The sequence below is a fragment of the Triturus cristatus genome, chromosome 7 (genome assembly GCF_964204655.1).
Source record: "Triturus cristatus chromosome 7, aTriCri1.1, whole genome shotgun sequence".
Lineage (NCBI taxonomy): Eukaryota > Metazoa > Chordata > Amphibia > Caudata > Salamandridae > Triturus > Triturus cristatus.
The window spans coordinates 351,515,394-351,528,494 of record NC_140590.1 but is presented as its reverse complement, the minus strand read 5'-3'; the positions used below and the strand labels follow the sequence as shown (position 1 = coordinate 351,528,494).

The 13,101-nt window shown below is 52.3% G+C and overlaps 1 protein-coding gene across 9 annotated transcripts in view; it reads left to right on the top strand.

The window, feature by feature from the left end:
* LOC146809646 (uncharacterized) overlaps window positions 1-13,101 on the top strand; it is a 275,512-nt gene that overhangs the window by 62,558 nt on the left and 199,853 nt on the right. For 5 of the 9 annotated variants that reach the window (XM_085616501.1, XM_085616500.1, XM_085616497.1 and 2 more), the window contains exon 5: window positions 3,514-3,723. In XM_085616501.1, the coding sequence (XP_085472627.1) occupies window positions 3,514-3,723 (210 nt within the window). The remainder of the gene's footprint in view (window positions 1-3,513; window positions 3,724-13,101) is intronic. The other 4 variants (XM_085616503.1, XM_085616502.1, XM_085616499.1 and 1 more) reach the window with 1 other exon arrangement.

Sequence of the window (13,101 nt, the reverse complement as noted above, 5' to 3'; positions counted from 1 at the left end):
GCTCTGAAATCGTATCACCTAGGTCCGCCTTGAAGACACTGTCCTCAAGGATCTCGGGCCGTAATTTCCAGGTGGGCACCGCCGGTACCCCGGGAAACCAGCCAAGGTCCAACAGGAGGGGGTTATGGTCAGAAATGGTCCTGGTCAAATATTCAGATCGGACCGCTGCTGAAACCAGTTCGGGCGAGCCAAGAAATCCGTCCAGTCGAACGTGCAGTTCATGGAGGCTCGAGAAGTAGGAGTAATCCCTGGTTGTGGGGTGTTGCGCCCTCCAAATATCCGTTAGACCCCAGTGAGTCTGCCAGTCCCGACGATCCCTAGCCAATCGACGAACCGGAGAATCGGGGAGGGGTGGATGCGAGCGGTCCATATCTACATCCACTACTGAGTTGAAATCTCCACCGAGCAGGAGGGGCCCGGAGAGGCAATGGGCCAACGAGCCCGATAACCTGGAAAGGAAGGCAGACTGGTCTACATTAGGAGCATACACACAGCAAACGTTTAGGTCTCTCCCTCCCAAAGTCCCCGAAATAGCCACATAACGCCCCTCTGGATCTATCACTGTGTTCGTGACCTGGAAGGGAACCCCAGCCCTAACCCAGATCAGCGCCCCTCTGGCATACGCAGAGTATGAAGTGCAAAAGACCTGCCCCCTCCACCTACGCTGTAAGGCCGCCCCTTCCGCCTTGTTCAGATGAGTCTCCTGCAGCAGCGCCATTTGTATTCCCCTACGCACTAAGTAAGCATGGACCTTGTGGCGCCTGGACATAGTGTGAAGCCCCCGTACGTTCCAAGTAACACATTTCAGATTAGCTATCTCAGCCATTGTCCCATATTGTTCTCGCAAAGTCTCCCCATCCGGATCCCAACAATAACAGGACATCGATCCTCATAGCACTGATGGCGGCCATTTTCCCCAACCATAACTTAGCAACCCAAATATGAATCAACTCCCCATCCACCCTCCCCAGAACAGGACCCAAATAGCACCATCTAGTTCCCATCCAAACCATATTCTACAACTATACCCTACTAATCTTGCAGTCGCCACCGCAGGAAGGCCTTAAGGGCCAGGTGCAGGCCGGGCGGAGGCAGTGGGCCCTCGACGCTCAGGCCACCAGGACTAACCGAAGCCCAAGACAGTGTCACAAATAAACCCCCTCGGGGCAAATCCAGGGCACCCCACCCTCCCTACCCCGATAGTCAGCATCTCTGTTCGACACCCGCCACCCCCTCGCCGGGCCCCCACCCAAAGTGAAGAAGCGCACCCCGTTACCCCTGCCCATCCAGAAGGTCCTCCGCCGATTGCGGTGTGATCACCGGCGTATGGTCACTGTCAGGCACGGATTCCTCGGAGTCCGTTGGACCCCCCTCGTCCTCAGGGACCGCTTCCTCCGCAATGGTAGCGTCCCGTGAACCAGACAGCGCTGATAGCACCTCTAGTACTCCCTTCCGCTCCGTCGATGTCTCTACAGTTGAGGGACCCCCCGAGCGGCCACGGCGACCCCGAATCCTCCTGGATCTCCGTCTCTGCTCCGGCTCCGCCACCTGTCGAGGCGAAGAGCCGGATCCACCTTTCCCCGCTCTATATAGTTCGAGCCAGTGACAAACATCCTCTGGGGTATCGAAGAACTGAGTTTTGTCATCGACAATTATGCGGAGCCTCGCAGGATAGAAGAGCGAGTATTGGATACCCTCGCTCCGGAGCTCGCGCTTGACCGCCAGGAAGGAGAACCGTCTGCGTTGAGTTTCATAGGTGTAATCCGGGAAGATGTTCACCTGGCTGTTTGCCACTTTAAATGGCCCATTATGTCTGGCTACATTGAGGATGAAGTCTCTGTCCCTGAAGTGCAATAATCGCGCCACCACCGGTCGTGGGGCACGTCCCTGCTGCGATGGCCTCGCCGGGACCCGATGGGCCCGCTCCAGGGTGTAGAAGGAGGATAGACCCTCCGGGGCCACCGTGTCTCGGAGCCAGGCCTCCAGATATGCCACCATGTCGCCATCCTCAATCTTTTCTGGCAGGCCGACCACGCGGATGTTGTTCCTCCTGTTACGGCCTTCCGCGTCCCCCGCCCTCTGCTCCAGGACCGTAATCCGGGATAAGGCATCCTTCATATCCGCGGCCAAGGTCCGCTGTGCCGGCTCCAAGGTTTTCACCGAGCCCTCCACTTCCTTGACCCGGTCCGAAAGTTTGTTGTGGTCCGCTCTAAGGAGACCCAGGCTCGTCGCTACCTGGGCAATGTCCTGCTGGAGGGCCGAGCGCGTGGTCGCTATTGCCTCTAGGACTCGGTCAAATTGCTGCTGCAGTGGTGCACCGCCGGCATCCTCGGGGCCCCCGCGTTCCTCCCTGTCCCGGGTCTCCGAGTCCGAGACAGCCGGGGCAGTCCCCTTGGCTCCTCTAGGTTTCCCCATGTCGCCGGCCGCTCTCCGTGCAGGTCTCGGAGCAGGCGCCTCCGAGTTCAGGCCCCGGCTGTGACTCCCTCGAGTGCCAGGCCTCAGGTCGAATGCCGGAGATCCCCGTCTCCAGGGCCCGTTGGATCGTCTCAACCTTGGCTCACGCCACCAACACGGAGTCCGGGGGCACCGAGGAGGAGGCGGAGGCAGCCGTCGCCAGGTCGGGCAGGCCCACACTGCCGATAGAGTCCCGGAGTGGATGTCACCCGCTCCACCGGACGATTCGCGGCCCCAGAAGGTTGCGCCTCCCATGGAAGTGGGTCGGCCCGGAGAAAGTGGCCAAGTGCGGTGTAGGGAGTGGGGCCAACGACGGGGCCTCCTGCCGTCCCCGCGTGGGATCCGCTAGGGTGTGGGCCTCCGTTCATTCGAGTGCGATCCCCGTTAAAAGAGACCGCTCTGACCGATGTCCAGCTCCGACCCCCACCGGGAGCCGGCAGAGCAGGGGATGCACCGCCGCCAACAACGTTCCTCCAGTCTAATGGATCTGGCCAGGGGGACAAAGAAGTCCGGGCGCCATGTTGGGTCGCACTGCGTGGTACCCCGGACTGCGATTGTCGCCGGGTCACCGCTCGTGCCGATCACGCCAGGGGCCCCGGCAGGTTTCCGTTGGGCCGGTCCTCAAAATGCGGGGGCTGGGGTGCCCCGCAGCCGCCGAATTACAGGATAACCACGGGCTCAGTCCCGGAGCCGAGCTCTCAGGCGACCATCACCATCGGCGCCCAAGCCACGCCCCCCCTGTCAAAGGCTCCTGATGAAGTACCCAGCAGAGGCTCACTGGCAGGAAACGTGCTGCAAACTGCAAGTGTGTTGGTGTGGAGATCTGCTGATTTACATAGGTGCTCCTGCTCTTCCAAACTCTGAGTGAGGCCCATAAAAACTAATCAGCTATATATCTATGGGAACCTAATCTCTGGAAGAGAATGACATCTTTACAGACTGGGATCAAGAGTGTGTCTTATGCAGTAATTGCAATTTGTCTTATGTTAGTAGCGTACATACTGTGACTATGATCATCACAGTAATCAACGTGCATATGTTTTCTGTTCTGATTTGTAGGTCTTGGGGAAACATCCCTGTCCAGCTCCCAGTGCAGTCTTGCATCAGGGGTTCAGACTCCATCATCAGATGTATTTTTAACAGAAAAAAAGGACACTCACTTGGAAGAAGATTGGAGTGACCATGTCATATTAGGAGATCTGCAGCCGCCAAACATCCAAGGTATGGAGAGTGCAGAGGCCAGCCCTTACATTGCCCATTATCAAGAAGGTATGAATGTTTTCTCTGTGTGTAAATGTCCTCTGACGTACATACATTTTCTTCTATATATATATATATATATATATATATATATATATATATATATATATATATATGTTTATTTCCTAACAAGTGTACCAATATGATATTAGCAAAGGGAAACAGTGTTGATACAATTTCACAGATGTTAGATTATTTAGACTACACTTATCCATTATTGTTTAGGTCTTCCATAGGCAGCGATGTGCTGTCTCTTTGAGACATGCTGCATTGAGGTTAAGTATAGGAAAAATAATGGGGCCCGACAGTAGAACCTGGGGTAGTCTTAAGTATTATAGAAAGAACAACGGTTCATGCTAGGCCAGAAAGGTCCTAAAAACAGCAAAATGCTGCTCAATTACAATAGTATCTAAACTTACATCCCAAGGCATATGGAGTCAGTTGATGCCCAGAGAAGCAAAACATAAAGTTAAACAGTTTTTGAACAAAGGCACCAATATCGGGGCACACATGAGTCCTCTAAAATACCATTCAGGATAAAGGCATGAAGCCCTGCCCACTTTCCACCTATCTTTTTAATTGTCTCCTGTCCTTTGTAAATAGTTTCTTTGAATTGGTCTATAGGCTTAGTAGTCCCTCCTTAGTACCGCCTTTTCTCTTCTTGGAACCTCCAATAAGGACACCCCCCTGTTACATGTGTTGTTACATGGTATATTTTAATTACAGCCTCCGAGCACTATTTTCTTCAAGGGCTTAACGCGCTTTCCCGCAACGGTTTAATCATTTTTTATTTAACTAATGTGACAAGTCTCAGCACTTATAATGGCGGCCGCAATTTCCTTTTGTTCCTTGCCATCGTCTAACGCGGTCGCATGCCTTTTTAAAATGTATTTACTTTTTTTTACAATGACGGCACCTGCGCTTTAGCTTTAAACATCTTTAGCTAAAACGCTGATGCCACAATTGCTGTAAAAGTAAAGATATAGAAAAACAAAATGTGTATTTTTTTCTATTTCTTTACTATTGAATCAATCTCAACACCCACGCTTTAGCTTAATATTTGCAAAGCCTAAGCGTGGGTGCAGCCATTGTAACAAACAGGGAAAAAAGCGTGCGGCCACCATTTTTTCTATTTGCTTACATTTGTTACAATCGCGGCACTCTCGCTTTAGCTTTAAACATCTTAAGATAAAGCGCGGATGCCATGATTACTTCAAAAGTGAAAAATAGGAAAAAATTATATTTCATTACTTTTGAAGCAATCACGGCTCCACGCTTTAGCTTATGATGTTTTCAGCTAAAGCACAAGTGCTACAAAGGTCTTGCATTTGCAAGAGTTTGAGCTATTGAGCGCGAACACCGCTTGCGGGTTTTCTAAACACATAAATAAAAGGCATTGTCATTTACAATGAATGACAATGCCTTTTTTTATATGTGTTTAGAAAACCTACAAGCATTGTTTATGCACAACTTGCAGTTTTTCAAAACACATAAATAAAAAGCATTATCATTTACAATCCCAATAGCTCAAACTCTCGCAAATGTGAGACCTATTGCATTGAAATTATTGTTTGTCTTGATGATAAGCCCGTGACAAAATATCAAGATCTTAAGGAGATGTTATACATATCTTTATCTCAAGAAACTAGGTGGGCAAGTTTGGCAAACTTTTCATTCTATGCCTTTTCAGTTGCCCCCTGCTACATTGAAAACCTTTTGGCAAAAACGTTTGAAACAATATCTTGGTTTCATCAAGGGCTCTACACATGCAATTACGCCCTCCTATATCAAAACTGAGAGAGTGGTATTCTCTTAGTTTGACTGCAGTAGAGGAAATTACAGTATTACAGATGTAAATTTACGATTCCTCTATCATGCTGTAAATAAATGAAAGGAAATAATGAACCAATCACCAAAACCTGAAGGGCTTTGTGTGTATCCCAGAACTTTCATAATGTCTATTCTATTTATTGAAAAAAGTGGATACCTATTTTGAGAACTCTATGATCCTCTGTGGAGTGTGCCCTTAATACCACTTCCAAGAATGCAGGGAGTCGACTGAAGTAGGTCTGTATTGGCTGATGACCAAGTGAATTAAAGAATGCTATTTAGAGCTTGATTTCAACTCACACACATGAAGTGGACCGGCTCCTGTTCTTTTTCGTAGCCTCATTATTTGAAATACCTAAGAATAATATTAATCATAATCACAGCATTGCACTATTACAACATTTTAGCCCTTGTGCAGTAATAACGGTCAAATGCTGGTTAGTAAGGCAGTTCACTGAATTAATGTCCCCCCCACCACAGTGCTCCACTTGTATCCTACATGGTCCAGGCTTAAATCTCGGTCCCAACAAGACAGGCTTTATTTCATACAAAGATGACTGAATGAGAATCACTTAGTTTGATAAAAGTAACATATAAGTTATAGTACTTCTGTAGTAGGGGATCTCTGTGTATAGTCATAATCTAGGAATAGTCCCGCCCATGTGCGGGGACCCCGGAGCAATCAAAAATATCTCTTAAGCTGTCCTGCATTTGCAAACCTGCAAAGACACTTAAGAGACAGACAAAATAATACAGCCTAATTACAATATGGCTGCACTGGCCAGCACTTCCTCTGAAGTGAACACAAAAGCCAAAATAAAGTTTAAATGTCATTTTTATTCACATCTGACATGTTCCTTTATTATCTCACACTCCCTTCACCAAAATCCCTTTAAACAATAGAGAGGAAGGGGTGGACAGACAAGCCCTATAGGCTGTCATTATGTGTCTGCTAAAGGGATACCGTGCCTTTAAGAAACTCTCCAGAGACCCCCGGTATCCCAGGATGCACAGCCAAAGCAAGTTACTTTCAGTTCTTTTTTCCGGCTCCTGCTAGCAGGACCCTGGAGCATTAGCTCTTCATTTTTTGAGCTTTTATTCATTTTGAGTGATTTTTTTTCTGGATTTAAAGTTTCATTTGACGTCTTTGGCCTTTCTCTACATTCTGCTGTGGTATTTTGGCAGAATTTCTGCAGTTTGCTTGCCTCTATAGCATCGGACAAGTGCTTTGACTGCGGTAGGAAATTAAGGCCAAAGCTGGAGCTCACAGAGTTTGTCTTCTGTGCTTGCCTGTGTCTTATGTCTTTGACACCTGTTTAGGCTTCTTCTTCAGCCCCTGGGTAAGGAGAGGGTAGGTCCTCTACCACGTCCCATGCTGTGGCCTCGGGGGCTTTCCCCAGTAGGAACGCGCCTGCAGTATGGCGTGTTTTCCGGTCAGCATCGAGGACGGCGACGTCGAGAGCAGGTATGACGCCAATGCTCTCCGTCGACCCAAGAAAAGGCCCACGTCAAGGAGGCTGCTTAGCCATGACGTCGAGAGCCATGACGTCGAGAGCCATGACGTCGAGAGCCATAACGTCGAGAGCCATGACGTCGAGAGCCATGACGTCGAGAGCCATGACGTCGAGAGCCATGACGTCGAGAGTCATGACGTCGAGAGTCATGACGTCGAGAGCCATGAAGTCGAGAGCCATGACGTCGAGAGCCATGACGTCGAGAGCCATGACGTCGAGAGTCATGACGTCGAGAGTCATGTCGTCGAGAGCCATGACGTCGAGAGCCATGACGTCGATGCTTGCAATGTCGACGTTGAGGCTTGACGCCGCTGCTTGACGCCGCTGCTTGACGCCGCTGCTTGACGTCGATGCTTGACATCGATGCTTGACGTCGACGCTGATGCTTGACGTCGACGCTGATGCTTGGCGTCGACGCTGATGCTTGGCGTCGACGCTGATGCTTGACGTCGACGCTGATGCTTGACGTCAACGCTGGTGCTTGACGTCGACGCTGGTGCTTGACGTCGACGCTGATGCTTGACGTCGATGCTGATGCTTGACATCGATGCTGATGCTTGACGTCGATGCTTGACGTCGACGCTTGGCGTCGACGCTGGATGTCGACGCTTGACGTTGATGCTTGATGTCGATGTCGGTGCGATGCGATGCTTGACGTCAAGACGCTTGGCGTCGCGGCGCAGTGATGCTTGACGTCGATCGCCGTCGAGGCGCGGTGATGCTCGACGTCAAGGTGCAGAAGGAGGTTCGACACCGCTGTGGTGGTGCCGCCGCAGTGCTGATGACGTCGCAGTAATGGTGAGGTCATGGGTGACGTCGAGGGGTCATTACTGGCGCTCGAGGTCTAGGTCCCGTTCTGGACCTCGCTCTATTGTGGGCCTATCATCATAGGCGGGGACTTCGTTTTCCCGTCAGCGTCGACTCTCGACGCTGAGCTGGCGCCGAGGGACCCTTCGGAGTCTGGGGCTACTTACACGTGGTCCGCTCGGAAGCGCGGGACTTTGGTCCCCTCGCTTAGCAGTGTCTGCGTACCGGCTCACCATCTTGGTCGCCTCCTGCTCCGCCCCCACGGGTGATACCACGGGGATGCCGCAGAATTCTCTCCGGCTCATCTCCCACTCACCGGGGGGCCTGTGGCGCCTCGGCCGGAGATCCCCCCCACCCCCCCGCCGTGGAATCTTGATGTCCCTAGCACGAGGTCTCGTGTGGGGGCGTCGGTCCCATGGAATCCGCTGTCTTCCATAAGGTCCCGTCGTCACCGTTATGGAAGTTCTCGGGTCAGGCATGCCAGGGGTGCCTCTTACGTGAATAGGGAGAGGTGCTCTCCTGTTCTTACGAACCTCTGGCTGGGCCGTTGTGGTGATCCCTGTGTGCGTTCCTTCACCGACGTGTGGATCGCCTGCCCAGAGACAGGGATAGTCTACAGGGCATGATGGTTGCGGATATATATATATATTCTTAGCTCTGCAGCAGATATTTCGCTTCAGGCGCATCCCGGGTTTGCCGTGGGTTTGTTCTACGGCGACATTCTTGTCTTCGACGGAATCTCTGCAGCCTGCGGCGCAGCAGTGTGTTTCTACTCTCCTTCTCTGCCGCAACTCTTGTGCTCCCATGCGGATAGCGAGGTGGCCCGCATGAAGGCCAAGGCTGAGGCTTTGACGGTTGGGAGGGGCAGGGAGAGCGGCTTCAGGCCGTCCGTCCTCTCCAGCGGCGTTATGCCTCCCAGATTTTGTTTCTGCGGTCTCGGGCCGTGTTAGACCTGTCAGCCCTTTGGGTGGTCCCTCCTCATCATTATTTATTTTGTCCCACTTTTGCCTCAACCCCTGTTTGAATTTTTCCTTTTTGGGAACCCCCAGACTTTTTAGTGTTGCTGCAGATTCAGGGAGCCATTTTAGCTACCCCTGAAACGTCTGTCTGAGGGCCTGGAGCACAAAATGGTGGCCACCTGTGACATCACCAGCATCCACTGGAACCTACCAGCACCTTCCAGAACATTCCAGGAGATTCCAGAACTCTGTGACAGTTGGAGACCGTTTAGAATGTTGGGAGGATAAGAGAGGCAGTTGGCAGTTGGAGCTGGCAGTTGGCACCTGACTGGTGAAGAGAGAGGAGCACAACAGTGAAGGAGGAAGGAGTGAAGCAGCAGGGGTGGAAACTTGTGCCTGGAGTGGGGTCCATAAACCCACCCTTGATACTTGTCCCTACTGATGGATCCCAGCCTATAGCCCTGTGTGGGAAGAAGACAGAAGAAACTTATCCTAAGGACCTGGACAGCAGGAACAGGCCTTAGAACCAAGAAAACAGCAAGATTCTGACCTGAGAACTGGTTTCCCTGGAGTCCGGCGTCGAGTAGCCTGAAGACCTGGAGCCCGAGGTGGAGAAGCGGCGCTGACTGAAGTAGCAGACGTCGTACCCGGAGCCGCCTGAGGTCGTGAGAGGGCGCCGACGGAGGTCGTGAGGAATACCAGAGGTCGAGGAGGAAGTGAACCGAGGTCGAGCGAGCGGCGTCATCGGAGGAGTGAAGTCCGCCCTCCGGAGTCGTCGGAGACCGAGGTAGAGGAGCACCGGAGGTCGGGAGTGAGGATCGCACTCCGGAGTCGCCCGGAGCCTGTGAGGAGGAGCACCGGAGGTCGGGGGTGAGGATCGCACCCCGGAGTCGCCGGAAGTCGACATCGAGGCCAGGCCGGCCGACGTCCTCGGAGCCGAGAGCGCCATCGGACCGGAGCCGCCCGAAGTCGACATCGTGAAGAGACTGCCCGACGCCGTCGAATCGGAGGTCGAGATCGAACCGAGGCCACCGACATCGGACCGGAACCGCCTGCCGGCGTCGTCAAAGAACTGACATTGTGCCGAGGCCGCCGAGACCGAACCGGAACCGCCTCACGGCGTCGACACGACTCCAGCGGCGTCGGAACATCAGAAAAAGGGCAGTAAGTGGAGTAGAGGGCGCCTAAGGCCCTGTGGAGACCTGAGAGACTGCTCTAAGGGGCTAGGGAGGTGCTGAAACCCACCTGACTGTGCCTGGGGTGAACTGGGACTAACCTAGAGAGGTTGTGTGGAGAGAGAAAGCCAGGGCACTGGTATACCCCCCTTGGATCTACCTCAGATTAGGCCTCAGCCTTGTCCCAGCCAGGGAGTAGCCCCCCTCAAGCCTTCCACAACCCTACAAGCTGTGCCTGGGCCATATCAGCCCTTAAGAATTGAAGTGTCATCTGGTTATATGAGGGTTGCTGTATACTTTTAATTATTTATTGGGGATACTGTATTTATTGAGTTTTTACCTATTTATTGCTGCACTATATTTATAGGTCCACAGGACTTGTTGGTGTACAATATTTATTGGTACAGTATTTATTGCCTCAAAGTATTTAATTGTCTGTATATATTGCACTTGTATTTATGCCCTGTTATTTATGATCACCCCTATTTATTTCATCAAACAGCCAATATTTATTTGACCTGCACTAATTGAAACTTGTATATTGTGATTGACCTATTTATTTTTCCAATCAGCAACTAAGAGAAAAAGATAAAGAAAGAATATTTTCATAATTTTTACGGTGTAGAGTCGTTTTTGGAACGGATGCACGCATGGTTCTTGTATGGGTATATTGTATGCTTAGCACTGCGCCTGTTTCCTGACCACTCGAGCCAAGCTACCACAGTGTGTTCGGGGAGTCCACCACCACCCTGCGGAGTGGGAGTGGGCGTTTCCAACATAAATTGGTGTTCAGTGGTGGGATAGAGCTGTGCCTACATATACTCAACAATAACTGTGGGTAGTCCATAGGCCTACACCGGGAGTTTTCTCACAGCGGCCTTCCTAATTGTGGGTTTTTGTTTTTTCCAAATTTACTCTGGTGGTGGGAGGAGGTATTATTAAAGGTACCCCCCTGCATTGTTACTGCACAAAACCTGTCCTCTAACCTGAGTGGGCAAGATGGAGTTTGTACTAGAGAATCTAGAAACGTACACTGTGGCCCAACTCAGGGAGTTTTGCCAGCGGGAGGGGGTGTACTGTCCCCCAGGAGCAAAGAAGGGTGCACTCCAAACCAGCTTAAGGGCTTGGGGGGAGGCACGCCGAGAAAGCAAGGCTGAGGAGGAAGACAGGGATGGAGAGCCTGACCCCGAGGGGGCTGAGATGTACCAACCTGAGGTGGGGAACCTGTCAGCAGGGCCCAGGACACTTTCTAGGAAGGGCAGCACTGTCTCTAGCGGGGGCTTATCCAGCGTGGAGTTAGCAGATCGGAGAGAGAAAAGACAGCTCACATGGGATTTAGCAAAGCTGGAGAAGGAGAAGGAGGAACAGAGGTTGGCTCATGAGACGGAGAAAGAGAGGATGGCTCATGAGATAAGACTGAAAGAGATAGAGCTTCAGATCCTAAGAATTGGAGCACCAACTGTTCCTAATGGTGGCAGCCAAATCCAAGAGACCACCAGGGAACCCAAACCTTACCTGCCAAAGGACATAGTAGCTAGCTATGGGGCGGGTGACGACATTGCCAAGTGGCTAGCAGCCTATGAGGTCTCGTTGAGGGCCCATGGGGTTCCAGTGAAGTACTGGGGAGGGGGATTGTATAAGTACATGCCTCCAGCTGGTAGGGATGCTTTATTGGCCCTCGAAGAGGATGAGCAGACCCACTACCCCACCATGAAACTGGCGCTCATCAGAAAGTTTGGACTAACACCTGAAAAGTACAGACAGAAGTTCAGGGGTAGTCACAAGCTGGGCACACAGAATTGGGTGGACTTCCTGGACTATGCAAAGAAGGCACTGGAAGGTTGGATTCAGGGCAGTGAAGTAAGGAACTACGAGGAGCTGTTTGACCTAGTACTGAAGGAACACCTACTCGAGAAATGTTTCCCTGAACTGCGGCAACACCTGGTGGATAGCAAGCTGACCAGCCCCCGGAAGCTTGCTGAGGAGGCGGACATTTGGGCTAGTACCCGGGTGTCCACAAGGGGGACTGGAGGGGATACTCAAAAGGCCGGACAGGGCGCCCCCCAGAAGAAAGAAGGAGGGGAAAAGAAAAAGGAGTTCTCCAAAGGCCCCCAAAATAACTTCCAAGGGAAGGGAACAGGATTCACCTCTAAGGCTAACCCACCCAGAAACCCTAATCCTGGCCAGAGTCAGCAGCCAAGGGTTGTCCATTGCTATGAGTGCGGTGGCGTTGGACACTATAAAGGAGATCCGAAGTGTCAGAAACGATCACCCCCTCCCACTGGAGGAAAGCCCCCCGGAGTAGCTAGTGTAGTGCTCGGGGAGGAGATGCCCTTAACTAAGGGAAGGGAGTGGGCGGGTGTCACTTTAGTGTCCCTGGGAGAACGGGAGATGGTTCCTAAGATCCAGGTGCCCGCAAATACCGCAAAGTATGGGCAGTGGATCACCATCAACGGCCAAAGAGGGGAGGCTCTGAGAGACACAGGAGCCAGTATGACTATGGTGCGTAGCCAACTGGTGTCTCCAGAGCAGGTAATTCCTGATGTACTCCACCCAGCCGCGATGGCTGACGGCAGAACGGGTCACTATCCAGTGGCCGAGGTTCCCTTTGAATGGGGGGGGGTTGCAGGTTCACTTCGAGTTGCCGTAAGCCCTGCCGTGCCAGTCGATTGTCTGCTGGGCAATGACATGGAGCACAACGCTTGGAAGGAGGTGGAATACCGGACTCACACCGAGATGCTGGGTACACCTGACTGGGCCTGTGTTAGCACAAGGTCCGAGACTACCCCGAAGAGGGAGTTCATTCCGGCTGGAGCCTGGAACAAAGGCCCAGCCGGCTGCCAGTCAAGGGAAGAACCGAGGACAGGAGGAGCCTGCCTCGGCGTCTCCACCCCGTAGGACGGATAGGCCACCGGAGGTGGTGGACCAGGAGTCTGCGGAGGGGGACGTTACCAACCTGGAGGACCTACCCATCCCGGCCGAGTGGCACGTGGAGGGAGGCCCGTCCAGGGAGGAATTCTGCCAGGGCCAGAGGGAGTGCCCTACCCTTGAGGGGCTGAGGCGACAGGCCGAAGCCCAGGCAGCAGGGAACGTTGAAGGGAA